At 43.4% G+C, this 23,027-nt stretch overlaps 1 protein-coding gene across 3 annotated transcripts in view; it reads right to left on the reverse strand.

The window, feature by feature from the left end:
- Nucleotides 1-3,573: 3,573 nt before the first annotated feature.
- Nucleotides 3,574-23,027, reverse strand: part of SLC35F2 (solute carrier family 35 member F2) — a 70,244-nt gene continuing 50,790 nt past the window's right edge. For 2 of the 3 annotated variants that reach the window (XM_033205355.1, XM_033205356.1), the window contains 6 exons: nt 21,765-21,892; nt 16,198-16,357; nt 14,620-14,776; nt 14,016-14,068; nt 12,264-12,418; nt 4,865-5,394 (listed from right to left, as the gene is read on the reverse strand). In XM_033205355.1, coding sequence (XP_033061246.1) covers nt 5,209-5,394; nt 12,264-12,418; nt 14,016-14,068; nt 14,620-14,776; nt 16,198-16,357; nt 21,765-21,892 — 839 coding nt within the window. In that variant the 3' untranslated portion in view covers nt 4,865-5,208. Of the gene's footprint in view, nt 5,395-12,263; nt 12,419-14,015; nt 14,069-14,619; nt 14,777-16,197; nt 16,358-21,764; nt 21,893-23,027 lie in introns of all 3 variants that reach the window. The other variant, XM_033205354.1, reaches the window with a different exon arrangement.

Consider the following 23,027-nt stretch of genomic DNA (forward strand, 5'->3'; position numbering starts at 1 on the left):
AATTTAAAAGTGGGTTATAAATTGAGGAAAATCCAATATCATATTAATGATGACTCTAAAGAGGCTCAGAGCTGTCTCTTAGCTCGATGATCCCAGGTGCCTGAAAGGGCAAAGCAGTGTGCCTATCAAGACTGCTCCTGCTTTTGGAGTCTGACAAGATTAAAAGGAAGCTTGCAAACTTGAGTGACCTCTGCCTGGGAGACAGTCACACAATACGATGGACTAAAGTAATTATTAAAGATTGTGTATATTTATTTTGCTGTAAGGGATCCATGGTTGAAAACCAGAGGTGGCCTATGGTGTCATGATATATATTAGTTTGCATCCAGTTCCTGGTTCCTAACTCCCATAGCTCCATTACAGTCTTTTGTTATGTTTGGTAGGGCCTCAGGAAACAGAATGTTTCTCCTGCCCTCCGTTCACCTGCCCCAAGGCAGGACTCTAACCTTGCCCACTTTTCTGATTGTGGGTCTTCAGACCCTCCCCAGAGAGAGTCCTATACCCTGGAGGAAGGAATGCTGAATAAGGAAACTTCCATAAAAACACAAGAGGGCCAGGTGCAGTGGCTCACACCTATAATCCCAGCACTTTCCAAGGCCAAGACGGACAGCTCACTGGAGCGCAGGAGTTTGAGACCAGCCTGGCCAACGTGGTGAAACCCCATATCTACCAAAAATAACAACAACAACAAAAAGAGGCTGGGCATGGTGGCTCATGCCTGAGGCTGAGGCACGAGAATTCCTTGAACCCGGGAGGTGGAGGTTGCAGTGAGCTGAGATCAAGCCACTGCACTCCAGCCTGGGTGACAGAGCCAGACTCTCTTCAGCAAAACATAATCCAAGAGAACTGAGTTCAGGGAGCTTCTGGATAGCTGAAGCCATGAAGGTTTCTGGAAAGTGGTGTGCCCAGGGAGAGGATGGAAGCCCCTCGCCCCTTCTCCCATGCCTAACCCTACACATCTCTTCATCTGTATCCTTTATAATAAACTGGTACACATACATAAAAAACTACTTAGACATGATAAACATTCAATATCTGTTTAGTGAGGAGGGACACAAATCATATTGGTCGTAAGGGGTGACTTCAGGTTTTGAATCTGAACACTCAGATTCAAGTGAGGTAACTCAATTATGTTAAAATATTAACCTTTATGGTGGTATATTTTCTGATATAATACATACATCGAAGATCATTCTCTAAAAATGTTTAATTTTATGTTTTTGAATATGTAAACAAAGTATATCTCTAAAAGTTAACAGAGATGGCCAGGCATGGTGACTCACACCTATAATCCCAGCACTTTGGGAGGCCGAGGCAGGGCAGATCACGAGGTCAGGAGTTCGAGACCAGCCTGACCAATATCTTGAAACCCTGTCTCTACTAAAAATACAAAACTTAGCAGGACATGGTGGCGCATGCCTGTAGTCTCAGCTACTTGGGAGGCTGAGGCAGGAGCATTGCTGGAACCCAGGAGGCGGAGGTTGCAGTGAGCCGAGATCGGGACAGTGCATCCCAGGCTGGGCAACATAGTGAGACTCCATCTCAAAAAAAAAAAAAAAAGTTAATAGAGATAAGTTGAGATTTGGATTGTTTCCTAGGGTTCAAAAAATGCTACCTCCTTTTTCTTTTCTTTTCTTTTCTTTTTTTTTTCTGATACAGGGTCTATTGCCCAGGCTGGAGTGCAGTGGTGTGATCTCAGCTCACTGGGGCCTCAACCTCCCAGGATCAAGTGATCCTCCAGCCTCGGCCTCCCGAGTAGATGGGACCACAGGTGCATGCCAACACACCCAGCTAATTTTTGTGTTTTTTAGAGACAGGGTTTCACCATGTTTATTAATCCAGCTGGTCTCCAACTCATGACCTCAAGTAATCTGCCTGCCTCAGCTTCCCAAAGTGCTGAGAGACAGGACTAGCTGGATTTCCTAGGCTAGGAATTCCTAAGTCTAGCTGGGGAAGGTGACCTCACCCACCTTTAAACACAGGGCTAGTAACTCAGCTCACACCCGACCAATCAGGTAGTAAAGAGGGCTCACTAAAATACAAATTAGGCTAAAAGCAGGAGATAAAGAAATAGTCAAATCATATATCGCCCAAGAGCAAGGGGAGGGGACAATGATCAGGATATAAACCCAGGTATTTGAGCCGGATCAGGTAACCTGCTTTGGGTCCCCTCCCATTGTATGGGAGCTCTGTTTTCACTCTTCAATCTTGCAACTGCACACTCTTCTGGTCCGTGTTTGTTACGGCTCAAGCCGAGCCATCCACCACTGCTGTTTGAGGCCATTGCAGACCCACCATTGACTTCAACCTGTCCGGATCCGGCAGGGTGTCCGCTATGCTCCTGATCCAGCGACGCGCCCATTGCCACTCCTGATGGGGCTAAAGGCTCGCCACTGTTCCTGCAGGGTTAACTGCCCAGATTGGTCCTAATCGAGCTGAACACTAGACCCACAGCTTCTAATAGAGCTATAACACCCAGCGCATGGCCCAAGGTTCCATTCCTTGGAATCTGTGAGGCCAAGAACCCCAGGTGAGAGAACAAAAGGCTTGCCACCATCTTGGGAGTGGCCCGCCCTATCTTGGGAGCTCTAAGAACAAAGACCTGCCCGTAACAGTGCTGGGATTACAGGCTTGAGTCACTGTACCTGGCCTACCTCCTTTTTCTAAAGTCCATCACCGTGTGTATGTATCCTAAACACCCAAATATGTAACCAAAGACTTTGTGAATGACCCTGCTCACCAAACAGCAATCTTGGAGGATCAGCAACTGTAGTTCTGACTGCAGCTGTCACTGGTGTAAATAAAACGAAACAATGAGCAAAATAGCACAAATTTAAAAATAAACCATCAGTGTGCTAATCAAACTGAAAGTCTTCCTAAAAGAGCCAAACATTTTAACATAACCCTTCCCACTCTCATAGTTGTTAATGTTAGGGAGTGAAAACTAAATGTCAATTGAAAAGGCAGTTTTAATTGGTTGCAGAAAATGAAAGGTTACTTCACTCAAAAAAGTAAAAAACTCATTGTGGTAATTCCGAAGTGGAAAACGTTTATTCCTGCAAATGGTCGGTGAGCTTGCTCTGAATTCCCTTGAATCCCAGCATAGTCCCCACATAGACAGGCTTGCCTCACCCCACAGAGGATATGACCCTGAAAAATTGAATATGAAGAGATATTGAATATGAAGTCATTCAAAATCCACAAGGGAGCCGGGCATGGTGGCTCATGCCTGTAATGCCGGCACTTTGGGAGGCTGAGGTGGGTGATCACTTGAGGGCAGTTCGAGACCAGCCTGGCCAACACGGTGATACCTCATCTCTACTAAAAATACAAAAATTAGCTGGGCATGGTGGCGTGTGCCTAAAGTCCAGGTAGGAGAGTTGCAGAACCCAGGAGGCAGAGGTTGCAGTGAGTTGAGATGGCACCATTGCACTCCAGCCTAGGTGACACGGTGAGACTGTCTCAAAAAAAAAAAAAAAGAAAAGAAAAATCCACAAGGGTTTTAAAGGAAGGTTTTACTGAGAAAAAAAGTCCACAAGGGGAACTGGTTAATCAAAGAAACCACACAGTTGATTTATTTCCATGAATTCAAAGCCTTTGAATGATGTGAGCACTTACTCCCCATTTCTTTCTTACATTGTTACAAAAAAATTTACATAACAGAGTTTTCTTAAAGTGGCATTTTGTTGGTTATTATACTGATGATACATATTAACACTTTGTATTGAAGTATCATAAAAATCACAGGGCATTACAAATTTTTGATAAGAAGTAGTAATAGTATCCTCTTTTAACAACTGGAGGCTCCCAGGCATACTCTTCGGAGAGAAATCATTAATTTTATATTTTCATTTATATTTTGATGATAATCTTTTCTTGTTTTTACCAGTTATAAAAACAAAGCTTTTTCTTTGTTGTGATAATGTGCACTAAGACTTAGTTTCTTGAGCTAATGCTAAATAAAATGAGATCAATAGGAATATTCCAGGAGGTCGTGAGAAGTTCTTAGAAAGGATGGCATCTACATATATATGGAGCTCTGAAAAATGTTGGAGAGTATGACCTGGGACTGAAACTGTGGAACACATATCCAGTGTCACAGGCTCTGAGAGCAGAGTTTGCTCTGGGACCTGGAATGAGTGATGGAGAAATGTTTTAAACAAACAAACAAATAGGCCAGGCACAGTGGCTCACATCTGTAATCCTAGCACTTTGGGAGGCCGAGGTGGGCAGATCGCTTTAGCTCAGGAATTTGAGACTAGCCTGGGCAACATGGCGAAACCCCACCTCTCTATAAAAACAAACAAACAAAACAGGCCGAGCATGGTGGCTCATGCCTGTAATCCCAGCACTTTGGGAGGTCGGGGCAGGTGGATCACTTGAGGTCAGGAGGTCAAGACTCAGCCTGGGCAACATGGTGAAACCCCATGTCTACTAAAAAATACAAAACTTAGCTGGGCGTGGGGCCACATGCTTGTAATCCCAGCTACTCACACTTGAACCCAGGAGGCAGAAGTTACAGTGAGCTGAGATTGCGCCACTGCACTCTAGACTCTGCATCTCCAACAAACAAATAAAAAAACAATTGTGGGAGGATTCCTAGGTTTTCTGCACTCCAGTTTAATGCTTGTACAGTACTCACACTTATAGCTCAGGAGTTTTCAAGGGCTGACCCACCCATTTTCTGCCACATGCAGTCAGCCCCAAGGCCTCATCTGTACCCAAAGACCTGTGGACAATAACTGCCCCAACAACAACAACAAAAAAAACTCGAAGCCTCTGACAGAGGAAACGTACTCCAGAGTCACCGTGAGCTGTCGCTGTCCCTCTTCCTGACCACCAAGCCCAGCCTGGACAGCCTGCTTTCCCGCCCTGGCTTGAGGCTGGCTCACTCCTGGATCTCTCCCCAGTCCTGCTTTCCCACTGGTGCCTCTAAGACCCCAGTGTGGGGTCCGCACCTCATGTCCCTGACACGAACAGGTATTGGTCCTCAAACACAGAAACACGCTCTTAGCTTGGTTTCTGCTCTAGTTTGGTATTTCTACTTTTGAACTTTGTTCAGTGTTCCTTTCTAAAACCTAACCACTGGATCCAAGCCAGGGTTGTAGAGTGTCCACTCTGAGTCTGCTATTTTTCCCCAAGTGTCCCCTCAGCAAACAGCAGGCTCTGCTTTATCCTGGTGGGGGATGGGTGCGCCGTCTTCTCCAGCTACAAGACAGCAGAGTGGGTCTCATGGAGGTTCTCCTCCAGCTTCATCCCCAGGTTGTCAATCCCAATGCTGGTGACCGGAGGCACGCTGCTTTCAGCCGGCTCTGCCGTGCGAATCGGGGTGGAGCAGTACAGGATAAACCCCACCATGATGACGGTGAAGGACAGGATGTAGAGTCCTGAAAACTAGAAAAGAAGAACAGGTAGTGAATTGTGCCCCTCACATACACATCTCTGCTGTTGGCTTTTGCCAACTGTGCTTTGAGGATTACCTTCTCATAATCTTTTTCTTTTTTTTCTTCTTCTGTTTTTTTAAAGACAGGGTCTCACTCTGTGGCCCAGGCTGGATGGAGTGCAGTGGCGCGATCTCAGCTCACTGCAACCTCTGCCTCCCAGGCTCCAGTGATCCTCCCGCCTCAACCTCCAGAGTAGCTGAGACCACAGGCACTCACCACCACACCTGGCCAATTTTTGTGTTTTCTGTAGAGACGGGGTTTTTCCATGTTGCCCAGGCTGGTCTCGAACACCTGAGCTCAAGCAATCCGCCCGCCTCAGGCTCCCAAAGTGTGGGGGATTACAGGCATGAGCCACCATGCCTGGTCTCATGATCTTTTTTCTGAAAGTTGCCTAAAGAGATGCTAATGCACAAAACCTTCCTTTGTTTGCTGGTGAATGATGGGACTCTGCCAACAGCACCCGGCACATAAGCCACCTGGATCCTTGGATCTTTAGGAGAAATGGATCTTTGCTTCTCTCTGTCATAACTGAGCTACACCCCCACTCTGCATATAATCCCACTTAGTGGAGAAAATAAAAGGTCATCATGGATACCACAGAGAGCCCCGTTCAGACCCTAGACACAGCCTACAATATTGGTATGAAACAGAGGAACATAAGACTATGATGAAATGTGGAAGTACAGAAGTGGCATCTGCTCTACAGCCTCTCAATGTGTGCTATTCAATGAAATTCATTTTGCTAAAATGTAATACATTATCTTGTCTCTGTAGGCAAGTATTATATAGTAAAATTTATGGTGGACTGAGCAGATTCAGAATTTTAGAGCTAGAAAGAGTCTAAGATACCAGAAGAATCCGAAGCCCAAAGAGAGGTGACTGGTGTAAGGTCTAGTGAGGACAATCACAGGGAACAGAGCCCTGTGAGAGGCATCTCATAGGCTCTCTGTTCCTAGAAGGACCAAATAGAGTAGAAGCCCATTCTGACAGACATTTTACAAGTATGGATGGAGTTTTTGGTGACCTTCCCTAACTTTCCCCCTCCTAAGACTGAAAACCACCACCCAGAGCAAAATGCAATGAGGACAGAGCACGAATTCATTGGGTATATGTATGGAAAAATGATATACCCCAAAAGTCTAAATAAATTCTATTAAGAACTTTGTATATTTCCTCTTCTTTCAGCTGAAAATCCACACAAAAGTTGAAGTATTAAAGAAATCAGTCTGTATTTTTTTCTTTTTTTCTTTTTTAAATAGAGTCTAACTCTGTCTCCCAGCCTGGAGTGCAATGGTGCAATCTCAGCTCACTGCAACCTCTGTCTCCTGGGTTCAAGCGATTCTTCTGCCTCACCCTCCCGAGTAGCTGGGACTACAAGCACTCACCACCATGCCTGGCTAAGTTTTGTATTTTTGGTAGAGATGGGGTTTCACCATGTTAGCCAGGCTGGTCTCAAACTCCTGAACTGAAGTGACCCACCCACCTCAGTCTCTCAAAGTGTTGGGATTACAGGTGTGAGCCACTTGCGCCCAGCCTGAAGTTGGTATTTTGAAAGGTAATCATGCTGTCCCATAAAGTGTTCACTGTTACCTGTGAAAAAACCTATATAACTTGTTCAAAATCTGTTATATTTGGTTTGGTGGCTTTTAAATGTTCAGAAGAAAAACTATTATGTCTCTCTTAAGAAGGCAGGTGATTAAATTGAGTCACTTTTATTAGCATGGAGAGACTAATAAAGAGATTGAGTAAGTCTCCTGAACTAGAGATGCTTACTTTTTTGTCTTGTAAAATTCTTTGTGTCTGGATCTATGCAGGAAGTTTCTTGCAGTTACTTTATTCAGCAAATATTCACTCAAGATCAATTTCAGGAGAGGCAGAGTGCTTAAGGTCTGACACAGATGAGTGTAAAAAATTCTGAGCCTCTTTTTCAACTGTCTGCTTCAAAAAATTAGAGTCAAAGTTAGACACAGTTTTTAAAACTTGTAGTATATTAAGCTTACAATCTGCCTTTAAAACCTACTTCTTGGCCAGGCTCAGTGGCTCATGCCCTGTAGTCCCAGCACTCTGGGAGGCCAAGGCGAGTGGATTACCTGAGGTCAGGAGTTCGAGACCAGCCTGGCCAACATGGTGAAACCCCGTCTCTACTAAAAATACACAAATTAGCCGGGTTTGTTAGCAGGTGACTGTAATCCTAGCTACTCGAGAAGCTGAAGCACAAGAATCGCTTGAACCCAGAATGCAGGGGTTGCAGTGAGCTGAGATCACACCACTGTACTCCAGCCTGGGCGACAGAGCGAGACTCTGTCACAAACAAAACAAAAAAACTGCTTCTAAAGTGCTAGGTGTCTTCATTATGCTCTGAGTTTTTTCTACCTCTGTAATTTATTCTGAAGATTTCAGAAGACCTGCTCTTTGCTCTATCAGTCTTGAAACATTTGACCAAAAATAGTAAAAATCTGATCTAAGAATGAACTATTAGACATTCAGGGACAAAGGAACACAAAATAACTGGAAAGGAATTTATCAACTGCATGCTCCGATTCTGAGAATAGTGAAGTTATGTGGCCAAAAAATGACATAAGAAAGGGATTTTTTCATTTTAAAGTTAAAAGCAGTTGAAGCTATAGCCAGCCACCAACTGGCCTGCAACTGCTATATAGAAACACCAGCACTCCTAGTGATGGCCAGATGAAATGCAGCCCAGCATCACAGAAAAACAAGGCTGACATTGTAGTCCATGACAATTTAGCTCTCAGAAAAAAAAATCTGGGCCCATCATGATGACTTCTCTGATTCACTTTGACTTTATTTATTTATCTTACTTTTTTTATTTTTTTTAAGATGGAGTCTCACCCTGTCGCCCAGGCTGGAGTGCAATGGCATGATCTCGGCTCACTGCAACCTCTACCTCCCGGGTTCAAGCAATTCTCCTGCTGGGACTACAGATGAGTGCCACCACGCCCAGCTAATTTTTGTATTTTTAGTAGAGATGGGGTTTCATCATGTTGGCCAGGATGGTCTCAATCTCCTGACCTCGTGCTCCACTCGCCTTGGCCTCCCAAAGTGCAGGTGTGACCCACTGTGCCCAGCACACTTTGGCTTTTTTTTTTTTTTTTGAGACAGAGTCTTGCTCTGTTGCCCAGGCTGGAGTGCAGTGGCGTGATCTTGGCTCACTGCAAGCTCTGCCTCCTGGGTTCATGCCATTCTCCTGCCTCAGCCTCCTGAGCAGCTGGGATTACAGGTATGTGCCACCACGCCCGGCTAATTTTTTATATTTTTAGTAGAGATAGGGTTTCACCATGTTAGCCAGGATGGTCTCGATCTCCTGACCTCATCATCCACCCACCTCAGCCTCCCAAAGTGCTGGGATTACAGGCGTGAGCCACCATGCCAGGCCTGGCTTTTTTTAAAATGATGGTACCAATAAGCTATAAACATTCCTTCAGTCTTAGTTCAGGTATACCTTAACCAGCAAGTCTGCAAAGATAACAGCTGGTTTCTTGACATGTAACCTTGCAATGCAAAAAGGTTTACATTCCTTAAGTAGAAATTTCTGAGAATCCACTGAGCTTAATGTATCAATAATTCAGTTAAGTGTTGTGAGTTCACGGTTGACTTCTGGGAATAGCATAAATAAGGATTTGTCTGGATACAAAATTTTACAATGACAAAGAAATATAGTTGATAGCCTCTACTGAAACTAAAACTATCAGGTAATGGCCAGCATCCTAACTATCTGCTCAAATGACTGTGAGGAAAATAGGAAGCAGGTCAATAATCCTTCACTGAAGGCACGCTGAGAGAAGACAGGTCTCGCTCTGTCAGCCAGGCTGGAGTGCAGTGGTGGTGTCAGATGATGACTCACTGCAGCCTCAACCTCCCTGGGCCCAAGTGACCCTCCCACTTCAGCCTCTCTCTCCAGTAGCTGGGACTACAGGTACACACTACCATGTCTGGCTAATTATTTTTGTATTTTTTTTTTGTAGAGATGGGGTTTTGCCATGTTGTCCAGGCTGAAAAGAGATATTTCTAAAGTAGGGGTTCTCAAAGTATAATCCAAAATCCTAAAACCTAAAACGCTGGGGAGGAATCTATACAGTCAAAGCTATTATTACCTTTTTTTTTTTTTTTTGAGACAGAGTTTTGCTCTTGTTACCCAGGCTGGAGTGCAATGGTGCAATCTCGGCTCACTGCAACCTCTGCCTCCCAGGTTCAAGCGATTCTCCTGCCTCAGCCTCCCAAGTACCTGGGATTACAGGCATGGGCCACCACGCCCTGCTAATTTTTGTACTTTTAGTGGGGGGGGGGGGTTTCACCATGTTGGCCATGGCTGGTCTCGAACTCTTGACCTCAGGTGATTCACTCACCTCAGCCTCCCAAAGTGCTGGGATTATTGGCATAAGCCATCACGCCTGGCCCTCAAAACTATCATTACCATAATACTAAAATGCTATATGCCCTTTTCACTTTTATCATCTTGCAAATGCACAATGAAATGTTCTAGAAGCTATATGACATGTGATATAGAAGCAGAAGGAAGAAGCAGAGGTGAGAATCCAGGTGTTTTCTTGTAAGCCACACAGTAAAGAGATTTTTAAAATATAAATCAATGACATTCTTCTATTTTTTTATTTTGAAAAATACATTTTTTCATAAAATGTTAACATGATGAATTTATTATTTTCTTAATGAATTAATAAGTATTTTTTAATTTATCCGTTTTCATTTATAATATGGTAAATAATAGGTACAAATGACTGGGGTTCTGAATTTTTAAGCATTTAAAAGGGGCTTCAGATTTTAAAAAGAATGATCAGCAAGCCCTGGATCTAAGAAAAAAAGAGATGAGAACTGCTAAACTGCTGCCCTAGGAATTTTCCAAGTAGCTGTGAAGTTGAAAAAAAAAATCTATATACTTGGTTCTCTCTGATTATGAGACTTTAACATGATGTAATCATAAGCTTGAGATTCTCATCTTAACAATGAAATTAAGGTGGAAAGTGCAGTGGCAAGAAGCCTGGACTGATGGAAGACTGACAACTAAGACTTAGTAGTGGTTTTACCACTAACCAGCTGCTGACTAAGGGTAAGTCACTGAGCTGCACATCACCTCCCCAGGCCTTTGTTCCTCCATGTCTAAAATAAATGGCTCCACCAGGTATTAGTGGCTCATGCCTATAATCCCAGCACTTAGGCTGAGGCGGGCAGATCACCTGAGGTCAGGAGTTCAAGACCAGCCTGTCCAACATGGTGAAACCCCATCTCTAGGAAAATACAAAAATTAACTGGGCATGATGGAGGGTGCCTGTAATCCCAGCTACTCAGGAGGCTGAGGTAGGAGAATCGTTTGAACCCGGGAGACAGAGGTTGCAGTGAGCCAAGATCACACCATTGCACTCCAGCCTGGGCAATAGAGTGAGACTCCATCTCAAATAAATAAATTAAATTAATAAAAAAATAAATAATAAAATAAAATAAAATGAATGGCTCAATCAGTTCTCAAGGAAAGGTGTATCAGACTCTCTGAGGATGTTATTTTTTCAAACTTCATATTTGCTCTCTTGCTTCCCCTGGAGATATTGATATATTCCCTCCCACCCCACCTACCTTGAGAATTAGTGCATGTAATAGGACCCACTGCTGATGGCAGCAGGTTACGCTTGTAAAGGCTGTGATGATGTGGATAGAAAAAGTCTGAAAAACCACTGGACTGAATTACCTTTAAGATATAAAATTACGGCCAGGTGAGGTGGCTCAAGCCTGTAATCCCAGCACTTTGGGAGGCCGAGCTGGGCGGATCACGAGGTCAGGAGATCGAGACCATCCTGGCTAACCCGGTGAAACCCCGTCTCTACTACAAAATACAAAAAACTAGCCGGGCGAGGTGGCAGGCGCCTGTAGTCCCAGCTACTCGGGAGGCTGAGGCAGGAGAATGGCGTAAACCCGGGAGGCGGAGCTTGCAGTGAGCTGAGATCCGGCCACTGCACTCCAGCCTGGGCGACAGAGCGAGACTCTGTCTCAAAAAAAAGAAAAAAAGAAATAAAATTACTATCAAAGACAGAACCATCCCAATTATGCATGCATGATAAGCTGGCCATCTCTCTTTCCTTTCCATCAGGTACTCCAGACGTTTTGTCTGTGTACCAAGGCAAAAAGAATGAATGAAAAAGTTCCTAGTGCTCAGGCTAAGTTACACTGTCCCTCAAGGTCAACAGCAGCTCTGGGTCAGCTTATCACCTGGCAACATGCGTCAACAATTCCATAACCTAGTGCCCTGGGCCATATCATCGAAGGTGAAATCCATGTATTTCTTTTTTTTTTTTTTTTTTTTTTGAGACGGAGTCTCGCTCTGTCGCCCAGGCTGGAGTGCAGTGGCGCAATCTTGGCTCACTGCAAGCTCCGCCTCCCGGGTTCATGCCATTCTCCTGCCTCAGCCTCTGGAGTAGCTGGGACTACAGGCTCCCGCCACCACGCCCGGCTAATTTTTTGTATTTTTAGTAGAGACGGGGTTTCACCGTGTTAGCCAGGATGGTCTCGATCTCTTGACTTTGTGATCCACCCGCCTCAGCCTCCCAAAGTGCCAGGATTACAGGTGTGAGCCACCGCGCCCGGCCGTATTTCACTCTTTAGAATAACCCTAGAAGGGCAATTCTTATGTGAACCCATTTTCTAATTCAGTAGTAGTAAAGGGAGGCCTGACCAATGAAATTCTTGCCAAGAGGATGGGGTTTTATTTTTTGATCTAGAGTCTTGAAGAAACCTGCTGCGTTTTTTGGATCCAAGCAAGTATTCTTATTTGAACATGCTCTATTTGTTTACCTTATAGCCAAACAGAAAGAGTCCAACGAAAAGGCTGTAGAGGTCCGCTGTCAGGATGCCTAGGTTGACGGAAGTGGCACTAGTGACTTTAATCACCAATGGCATGAAGCTATAAAGGCAAAACATACACAGGGCAAATGCCACAAACAGCAGGGCTGTGGAAGAAAACATGGAATATTGAATATTAGGGCAAGAAATCATAAGACAAAGGAGTTTGAGGCTTGGCTGCCATATAAAACTCCCTAATCCTTTAGCATATTATCTAAAAAGCCTCTTGTTAACAGTCGGCATTGCAAATGAGACCACAAAGCTCTCTGGAAAAAAGAATATTAACAGCAAGTTGTGATGTAGATAAAGGACCTCAAAAGTCCAACAAGGTATTGGATGATCAAGGTCAGAAAATCCTGCTTATAGTGTGACTGAGTCCATTGCTCTTACCACCCCTTGCTATGCACCCTGCCAGGACACAGTGATGCCTGCAATAAAAGGCCAGTAAAGGAAGAATCAACATCTCGCGTCAAGAAAAATCATTATCTTTTCTTCGCTTTTGTTTGGTTGGACATGATTCGTATAACTGGATTCAGAATAAAGTATCTTTAAAGACATCAAAGACAGTTATTAGGTCCACTGTATTTTGCTCATCTCATTAAATTAAGTGCTCCAAGGCAGCACAACATAATTATCCTCTTTAGGACAGTGCTTGCCATGTGGATGTTGACTACATTAGCAATTATCTCTGCTTTGCAACCACTTCTTTAATCTTATCCCATACGCAGCACACACACACACACACACACACACACACACACACACTTTCTGGCAATCTAAGTTATTTTTATTTTTTTCGAGACGGAGTCTCACACTGTTGCCCAGGCTGGAGTGCAGTGGCGCAATCTCAGCGCACTGCAACCTTCACCTTCCAGGTTGAAGTGATTCTTCTGCCTCAGCCTCCCGGGTAGCTGAGAGTACAGGCACCCGCCACCATGCCCAGATTTTTGTGTGTGTGTGTGTGTGTGTGTGTGTGTGTGTGTGTGTGTATTTTTAGTAGAGATGGGGTTCTCCATGTTGGCCAGGCTGGTCTCGAACTCCTGACCTCAGGTGATCCGCCCATCTTGGCCTCTCAAAGTGCTGAGATTACAGGTGTGGGCCACCACGGCCAGCCCGCAATCTAAGTTATTTAATTAAATTAAATTATCAAGCATGGTAGACAATCTTCAATGACACCTATGTAATATTTAACTTTTCCCCACCCCATCATTAAACCTGGTTAAAAATCTTTTCTGACTGTCCCATCACCACTTTCTTTTCCTTTATTTATTTATGCAGATGCCTAGGAATATCAGATGACAGGAGCAATGGGAGGTGAGGGAGATTTCACACCATTGACGATTCAGGTTAATGCTTCACAAATTATATCAAGCAGATAACCTTCGCAAGAAATCTGAGGATCCAAGATACAGGTCTACTTGAAAGCTGGTTTGACCAAAGGTCAGTCTCCAGTCTTGTTCAGGATCCCTAGTAACCAAAGGCTATTCCTGCAGGTAAAGATTAAGAATTAACTTTTATGGAAGTTTATCTACCAATTTTCAGAGAAAGCTCAATGTAAACCACTATAGCTGATATGTATTAAATCACTCTGGGATTTTACAAAGGTGTCTAAATATTAAAATAGAGCACAATATAATCCTCTAGATGTTCATTTGTTAGTTAAAGGAAAGAATGCTGACTAAAAGGATTTCTTTCTTTACATACCAGTTTTCCAGTCCCAGTGAATGCTGGCAATATCCTTATATTCCACAATCAATCTGAGATTAAAACAAGAGGTCACAGAGAGGTCCACATACTAATTTTCACTATTTTATAAGCATTTGAGTCACTATACTTCAGCTAAAGTGCGGAATTACACGGACTTTTGAATTTGTCTTAGAATATAAAAATAACTATCTTCAATAAAAATGACAATAAAACCAAAGGTGCTCTGCAATAATAGTCAAGTATAGGAGAGAAACGTGATATTATGCTTTGTTTTTGAATAAGCTTAGGAAGTTAATGTGTTAATATTTTCTGGAAATAACTAAAAAAGAAAACTCCTTACTGCTAAATGCCTCTACCACATGCTAATCAGGAATCCTAAGCACCACACATGTTTAAGAAAATAGGAAGTAATTCCTGATATTTTAACAATCCTCTAATAGACACTCAGTAAGTTATTAGGTAATGGCAAAACCACAATTACTCTTGCATCCACCTAATACTAATTTCAGATGTGAATTTGGGACAAATAAATAATGAATATTAGTTATCATCTATAATATATTTGCTTATTTTGTTTTTAGAAAAAATTGTAGAATCTTACAGCTGTATACCACTGATAATTGTTCCAAACAGGCCCACCATTCCTAAAAATTCCTGTCTGCTCAGCTTCTTCACGATGTATTCCTCACAAACATTCGAAATGGCATAGAGGGAAGCCCCAAGAAGGACCAAGATGTCGCCAATCAATACATCACTCCCTGCAGGAAGATAAACCACAAAAAGCAAAACACTGTCAACAGGTGAACCTCTACAGCTTGCCTCCAGGCGGTCATCTGACTCGTGTTCATTTAAATGACGCTAAGGAAGAAGAAACTGGTTACTAGAAGTTTATGTGTGAGTGTGTGTGTGTGTGTGCGCGCGCGCGCACGCATGTGTTTGAGACAGTCTTGCTCTGTCGCTCAGGCTGGAGTGCGGAGTGCAGTGGCTCAGTCTCGGCTCACTGCAACCTACACCTCTGGGTTCAAGTGATTCTCCTGCCTCAGCCTCCCGCGTAGCTGGGATTACAGGCACCCTCTGTCAGGTCTGGCTGATTTTTGTATTTGTACTGGTCTTGAACTCCTGAACTCAAGTGATCTGCTCACCTTGGCCTCCCAAAGTACTGGGATTACAGGTGTGAGTGACTGTGCCTGGCCTAATTTTTGTATTTTTGGTAGAGACGGAGGGTTCACCATGTTGGCCAGGCTGGTCTCGAACTCCTGACCTCAGGTGATCTACCGACCTTGGCCTTCCAAAACGCGGGATTACAGGTGTGAGCCACTGCACCCAACCTGGTTACTAGATGTTTAAAGTCTCTTCTTTAAACTTTCTGGTTCTCTTCTCACTTTCTGGTTCAATTCTGCTGTGATTTTTCATAATTTAACTCCTCAGAAGTCTAACAGGCTAGAAATTGACGGTATATATTATAATGTAAGGCCTCAGAAAATGATTCCATGACATGACAAATTAATGGAGTTCACTGAAGAGTTGGGTCAATTTGAAAAATGGGAACCGGCTTTCAAAGTAATTTTCCCTCTCAATCCAAGGAGACACTTCACTCACTTGTAGATTGGGTGAATCATAGACCTTAATTAGATTTTATAGTATCAACTGTAATTTTCTCTCTCAATCCAAGGAGACATTTAACTCACTTGAAGCTTGGATGAATTAAGAGAGCTTAATTACATTTTATACTATCAACTGAATTCAACACAAAGTGAGGCAAAGTGTTCTCACCTCCACAGTGACTTAAAAAGAAATACTCCAGTGAACAAGTTTCTTCGCTGATTAAAGAAAAAAAGAAAAAAAGAATTGACAGTGGGTTTCCCAGTGACCAATCTTAAATGTATGAGACAAAAGATGATTGCAAATGTAGAAAGAAACTTTGCTCTCAAGAGACACACAAAACTATTTAATGCAACAAAAAGGAAGAAAAACTGTAGGCTGGTAGGAACATACAGATTGTTTTGTGGAGGTAGTTACAAAATACCAGATACAAGTAAATCTAAAAATATAATTTCAAATGTAGTTAACCAGAATGTATTTTCTGCTTTTTACTATAAAAAGATATAGTTTGCAGAATAAAAGTGAAAACATAAACAAAATTCTGTGCCTGAAGCACAAACATGTGACACCATCTTACCTGAATTGTCTTCCCTCCCTGCTAGTATGTCTGCACCAACCATGGTTCCTACACCCAACAGACAGACAGCCACAGCAACGAAGTGGATCACTCTGTATCTTGCATAAAGAATAAACCACGACAGAGCCATCAACACAGGAATCCCAAAGCAATCCAAAAGCTGCATGGAAAGGGAATCAACAGTTTAAAACATATCTCTCATTAGCTAAAAGATGGGTAATTAAAAAATAATAGGAGTCAGTATTTATAATAGGAGTCAGTATTTATTGAGCATTTATTATTGCCAGCCCTATACTAAGAGCTTTGCCTGGATTCACTCATGTAATCCTCACAACAACTCTATGAGACTGAAATTACAATCCAATTTTATACATGAGAAAATGAAGGTACAGACAGGTGAAATGAGTTGCCATAGTTAAAAATGGGATGACAGCTGGGCACAGTGGCTCAGGCCTGTAATCTTAGCACTTTGGGAGGCTGTGGTGGTAATTGCTTGAGCCCAGAAGTTCGAGATCAGCCTGGGCAACATGGTGAAACGCTGTCTCTACAAAAAAAAAAAAAAAAATAGTTGGGTGTGGTGTTGCACGCCTGTAGTCCCAGCTACTTGGGAGGCTAAGGTGAGAGGATCACTTGAGCCTGGGAGTTCAAGGCTGCAGTGAGCTATGATGGTGCCACTGCACTCCAGCCTGTACAATACAGAGAGACCCTGTCTCAAAATAAATGAATAAATAAAATAATAAAATACAATGGAAGAGTCAGCTGCTGAACATAAGAATTCTGCTGAGGGCCTGTGCTCTTTACCTCTATGCTCCCACCTGTGTATATCTTTATTTTATTTTATTTTTTTGAGATGGAGTCTCGCTCTGTCACCCAGGCTGGAGTGCAGTGGCACAATCTCGACTCACTGCAACCTCCCCCTCCTGGTTTCAAGCAATTCTTCCTGCCTCAGCCTCCTGAGGAGCTGGGATTACAGCCGTCTGCCACCACGCCCAGCTAATTTTTGCATTTTTTAGTAGAGATGGGGTTTCGTCATGTTGGCAAGGCTGGTCTCAAACTCCTGACCTCAGGTGATCTGCCTGCCTCAGCCTCCCAAAGTGCTGGGATTACAGGCATGAGCCACCATGCCTGGCCCTGTGTGTATCTTTAAGTTCGGTAGACAAACATTCCTTCCTGTATGCAACCATTTACTCAGCCAACAAATACTTGCTAAACACCTTGCATGTGTGAGACACTGTGAAAGCAGCTAGAAATAGAGGTGAACAGGACAGAGCAAGCTGTGCTCTCAGGAGCACACAAAGCTAGAAAGGACATGGAATAAATAATCACACCAGATATTTCACTGGAATTGGGCTAAGTGCTACAAAGCAGCACCGGTTACTATGAGAGAACAGACCATCTCCCTGACAAAGCATCCAACCCCACCACGTGAGACACACTCATGCTCACGGCAAATATTCTTGCTCATCTTCCTCAGGTGCTTCTCCATCACCTGTTGATCATAGGTCCAGAAAACACTAGCTCTACACCTGATATTGCTCATCTGGAAGGCAGAGGGATTAAGCATGCCAAAATTATAGCAGGCCCAAAGTTGTTTGCAAGATAAAAGATAAAAAAGAGAGTGAATTCACTCAATTCTTAACTTCACAAATTTAATGTGCATTCAAGGATAAAATATATTCAAGAGATTCTTGATGCATTCCAATGTATTTCTTTCAAGGAAGAAATATATTCCTTATACCAATAATAGTCCTGAAACTGCTGTTTTATTGCTCACCCTGTTGTTTCAAACCTTGTCCCTGATTCTCTCCCTATCTGGTGAGTCCTGAACAAGACAGGCCCCTAATCTCCAGCAGCCCATTCAATCCTGTCCACAGTTGTTTACTGATTGCCTTTCACTGCAGTAGCATCAGTGGAGTCCAACGCATCATGTGTCGGAATGGCATCTTGCCTTGTTATTTATTCCAGCTGCAGAACTCTAATCTCCTAAGTGCTTTATTGAGCCTGCCTGAATAACAAAACATTAAACGATGCAAATGATAATACCCTGTCCCTGAAGACACCAGCAGAATCCAGCCATATGGCTTAACAAAATCTCAACTACATTCCTTAAACAAAAAAAGTAGAAAAAGACATTCTAAGAACTACCACAGAAGATTCCCTTATCCTTATGTCTTAAAATCAAACTTAAATTTGCTCTGTCTTTAGCAATTTTTGTTGGGCAATGAGGGAGCTGCCTATGTCATGGTCAGAGCTCCAGAGACCTCAGGCCCCAGCCCCACACTGACCAGCTAGATGTGTGGTCCCCAGCCAGTCACTCTCCAAGTCAAAATATAAAATAAAAAGATCAGATGAAATGATCACACAGGTTCCCTCCGACTCCAACATTCCATGACTTCTCATCTGATATCTATCACCTTCAGACATGTGAACCTTTTCAAAATGCATTCTTGGTGGCCGGGAGTGGTGGCTCATGCCTGTAATCCCAGCACTATGGGGGCCAAGGCAGGAAGATCACTTGAGGTCAGGAGTTTGAGACCAGCCTGGCCAACATGGCAAAACCTTATATCTACTCAAAATACAAAAAAAATTAGCTGGGCGTGGTGGCACGTGCCTGTAATCCCAGCTACTTAGGAGGCCGAGGCTGCAGTGAACCAAGATTACCCCACTGCACTCCAGTGGGGCTACAGAAGGAGACTCCATCTTAAAAAAAAAAAAAAAAAAAAGCCAGGTGTAGTGGCGCACGCCTGTAATCCCAGCTGCTCAGGAGGAAAAGGCAGGAGAATCACTTGAACCTGGGAGGCGGAGGCTGCAGTGAGCCGAGATCATGCCATTGTGTTCCAGCCTGGGTGAGAGAGCAAGACTCCTCCTCAGAAAAAAAAAAAAGTATTCTTGGTGATGGATGTCTTCTCTGATTGTTTCAGTTCTAAGAGTATCAATTTAATTTTTAAAAATTATTGTATAGTCACAGTAAGCAGGGTACTAAGACAGACCCTGCCACGTGGTTAGTATAAAAATGAGTTAGACCATATTAGAGGTACAATAGAGTATAGAAGAGAAAATGAAAATTGAATTAGCCTTTGACAATGAGGGGAGCAGGCTTCAAAAAGGACTGCATTCTAGGAAGAACAGAGCAGCACAGGAGAGAAGGAGCAGGCCATGAGTGGGAAATGGGTTGATGTGGCAGTAAAGTGGGAAGGGACATGAGCAGAAACCTAGGCCACATCATGATCTTCACGTGAACTATTCCATGACTGTTGGTAATTACAGAACCTTCTAAGGAATCCTTAAGAAGAAGGTTCAAAGACCATCTAATCCAAATTTCTATCCTTTTGGACTACCCAGGCCAGAGATTTACTCAGGTGGAGAACAAGCTTGAATCAGTCCTGTTACAGCCGTCTCTGCTGCTGGAGAAAACATGACCTTGGCAGATGCCTTTTTTATAATATATTCCTCACTAGGGCCGTAAGTGCATGACTTTTAGCAACCAAATGCTTAGGTTTTTCTAAGAAGCTAGCGTGAAAGAAATTGTTTCCAATTTCTTTGAAATTGAAAGAAGGCATGAACTTCAGTCGCAAATATCCAACTGTAAGTGTTCTGTTTAACTGTGTTTAGGCTTTGCACCAATTCAAAACCTTTTATCATTATTAGAGATCAAAGTTCCTGGGAATTGTAATCAAGTAATTAAAATGTGAGATTATGAGAGTAGATGTGACAAGAAAATGCCATTTTCGGCCAGGCGCGGTGGCTCAAGCCTGTAATCCCAGCACTTTGGGAGGCCGAGACGGGCGGATCACGAGGTCAGGAGCTCGAGACCATCCTGGCTAACACGGTGAAACCCCGTCTCTACTAAAAATACAAAAAACTAGCCGGGCGAGGTGGCGGGCGCCTGTAGTCCCAGCTACTCGGGTGGCTGAGGCAGGAGAATGGCGTGAACCCGGGAGGCGGAGCTTGCAGTGAGCTGAGATCCGGCCACCGCACTCCAGCCTGGGCGACAGAGCAAGACTCCGTCTCAAAAAAAAAAGAAAATGCCATTTTCTGCATACTTACGTATACTTCATTAACCAATGCTAAAAGTGCACTTACTCCTATTAGTGATACTAGGTAACTTCATTCTCATGCTTCATTCTCTAGGTAACTGCTGGGTTTAATTTTTGCGAAACCTTAGGTTCTTTGTGTGCCTCCTGTGGTGTCTGTCTTAATAAATCATTTCCTCTCTCAGCTTTTTAACCCATACTGGTCAAAGTCCAAGAGGTTTGCTGAGAACAATGCTTAGCAAAATGTTACAGACAACAAAGTATTTAATATAAGGCACTCTGGCAATAACATTTAATGTAGGTTCGCATTGGAAAAATACTGAGTTCTCAACAATCCTTATATTTTCTATGCAAAATAAGTCTAATTTCAATTTTTCCAGTCCCTAAAATTTAGAGTCAAGTAAGAACATCTCTGTATTTTGTATAGTGAGAAAGGGATATATCAAAAAGTTATAAACTTCAAATCCCACATCTGATAAAAACTTTTTTTAATTATTTAAGAAAATGAGGCCGGGCGCGGTGGCTCAAGCCTGTAATCCCAGCACTTTGGGAGGCCTAGACGGGTGGATCGCGAGGTCAGGAGATCGAGACCATCCTGGCTAACACGTCGAAACCCCGTCTCTACTAAAAAATAGAAAAAACTAGCCGGGCGAGTTGGCAGGCGCCTGTAGTTCCAGCTACTCGGGAGGCTGAGGCAGGAGAATGGCGTAAACCCGGGAGGCGGAGCTTGCAGTGAGCTGAGATCCGGCCACTGCACTCCAGCCTGGGCAACTGCGAGACTCCGTCTCAAAAAAAAAAAAAAAAAAAAAAAGAAAATGAAAAAAAAAAGTTATAAACTTATTAAACTGTGACCTCTAAACCTGGCATTTGAGTCTATCTCACTTTCACCTCCATTTATAAAACATTTTGTAGTTAGTAATGGCGAGTTAATGTTATGACACATCCCATAGTTTGCTAACATTAAGACAAATGAAATCAGTTGTCTTCAACTTTACAAAGTTAAAAACCTCTGCAATGTAGGAATGAATATTTTTCTTTCAATGCAGCAAGAATAAACCTAACAAAGAAACAGGGATGGGAGTTTTAACTCTGGCTACCACCTCTCCCAAAAATGTCTAATGGGTTTCTTCCAATGGTTCCTTTGTCATGAATATCTACTATGCTTGCAAAGCTCCAACTTTCCTACAGAACAAAGGTATATCTACTTTCATATGCCATGTTTCAGCAGCATATAAAACAGAACACATGTCAACACCACAGCATCAACTGCCAACTAAATATTTATGCTTACTGTGGTAGGAACTGCTCTGCCACAGCATTAGCAGTTTGGGGGCAGCTTAACTTGTATACATTTTCACTAATTCTAGGAAACATTACTCATTAGAGCATATGCTCTACTAGAAAACAGCACCCACTTGTGTTTAGGTTTTTTTCAACTGAACAGATTTTCAATAAAATTAGGTCAACACGTATGACTTCGTGTTCTCCTTTTGAAGCTATAAAATCCAAAGTGGTCAGAGGGCTCCCTCTTACCTGGACACTGGTTAGAGTTGTGTACTGGTAGGCTCTGACAATCATATAATTAGCTTCCACATCTGCTAGTCCCAGCAGCATGTACTTCCACCATTTTCTTTTCAAGATTACTAGAAGGTTATCACTGCCTGGTTGAAAGAAATCTGGGTCAGTACATGTTATTTGCAAATGATACCATACGTGTTGATTTGAAGATAAAAGAGTAGAAGCAAGAATTTCTTTTTCTTCTTCTTCTTCTTTTTTTTTTTTTTTTTGAGACGGAGTCTCGCTCTGCCGCCCAGGCTGGAGTGCAGTGGCCGGGTCTCAGTTCACTGCAAGCTCCGCCTCCTGGGTTTACGCCATTCTCCTGCCTCAGCCTCCCAAGCAGCTGGGACTACAGGCGCCCGCCATGTCGCCCGGCTAGTTTTTTGTATTTTTTAGTAGAGACGGGGTTTCACCATGTTAGCCAGGATGGTCTCGATCTCCTGACCTCGTGATCCGCCCGTCTCGGCCTCCCAAAGTGCTGGGATTACAGGCTTGAGCCACCGCGCCCGGCCTTCTTCTTTTTGAGATAGGGTCTCATTCTGTTGCCCAGGCTGGAGTGCAGTGGCGCAATCTCAGCTAACTGCAACCTCTGCCTCCTGGGTTCAAGCCAGCCTCCCACCTCAGCCTCCTGAGTAGCTGGGACCACAGGCATACGCCACCATACGCAGCTAATTATTTTTGTATTTTTAGCAGAGATGGGGTCTCACCATGTTGCCCAGGCTGGTCTCGAACTCCTGAGCTCAAGCGATCTGCCTGCCTCAGCTTCCCAAACTGCTGGGATTACAGGCGTGAGCTACCACGCCTGGCTATTGTGTATTTCCAACGTGGTCCCTCCCAGTTTCCATTCTTCATAACCCAAACTCCTGCAACAGCTCACCAGAGTTAGATTTTTTTCTAGTATGAAACCCTAGTTAAAATGTCATCAGAGACCAAGTGTTCAATAAAAGCACCAGAATGAAAGTAAGAGAAAAGTGGTTAAATTTCCTTTCCTAGGTGGGCATGGTGGTGTGCACCTGTAACCCCAGCTACTCAGGAGGTTGAGGTAAGGGTGGAGGACAGCTGGAGCCCAAGAGTTCAAGACCAGCTGGGCTTACATAATGAGACTCCACCTCTTTAAGAAAAAAAAGCGGGGGAGGGCAGGGCGGGAGGAGAGCCTTAAGGAAAAGAGCTAATGCATGCTGGACTTAATACTTAGGTGATGGGTTGATAGCTTCAGCAAACCACCATGGCACATGTTTA

This window comes from Trachypithecus francoisi, unplaced genomic scaffold (genome assembly GCF_009764315.1).
Source record: "Trachypithecus francoisi isolate TF-2019V2 unplaced genomic scaffold, Tfra_2.0 Lachesis_group8, whole genome shotgun sequence".
NCBI lineage: Eukaryota > Metazoa > Chordata > Mammalia > Primates > Cercopithecidae > Trachypithecus > Trachypithecus francoisi.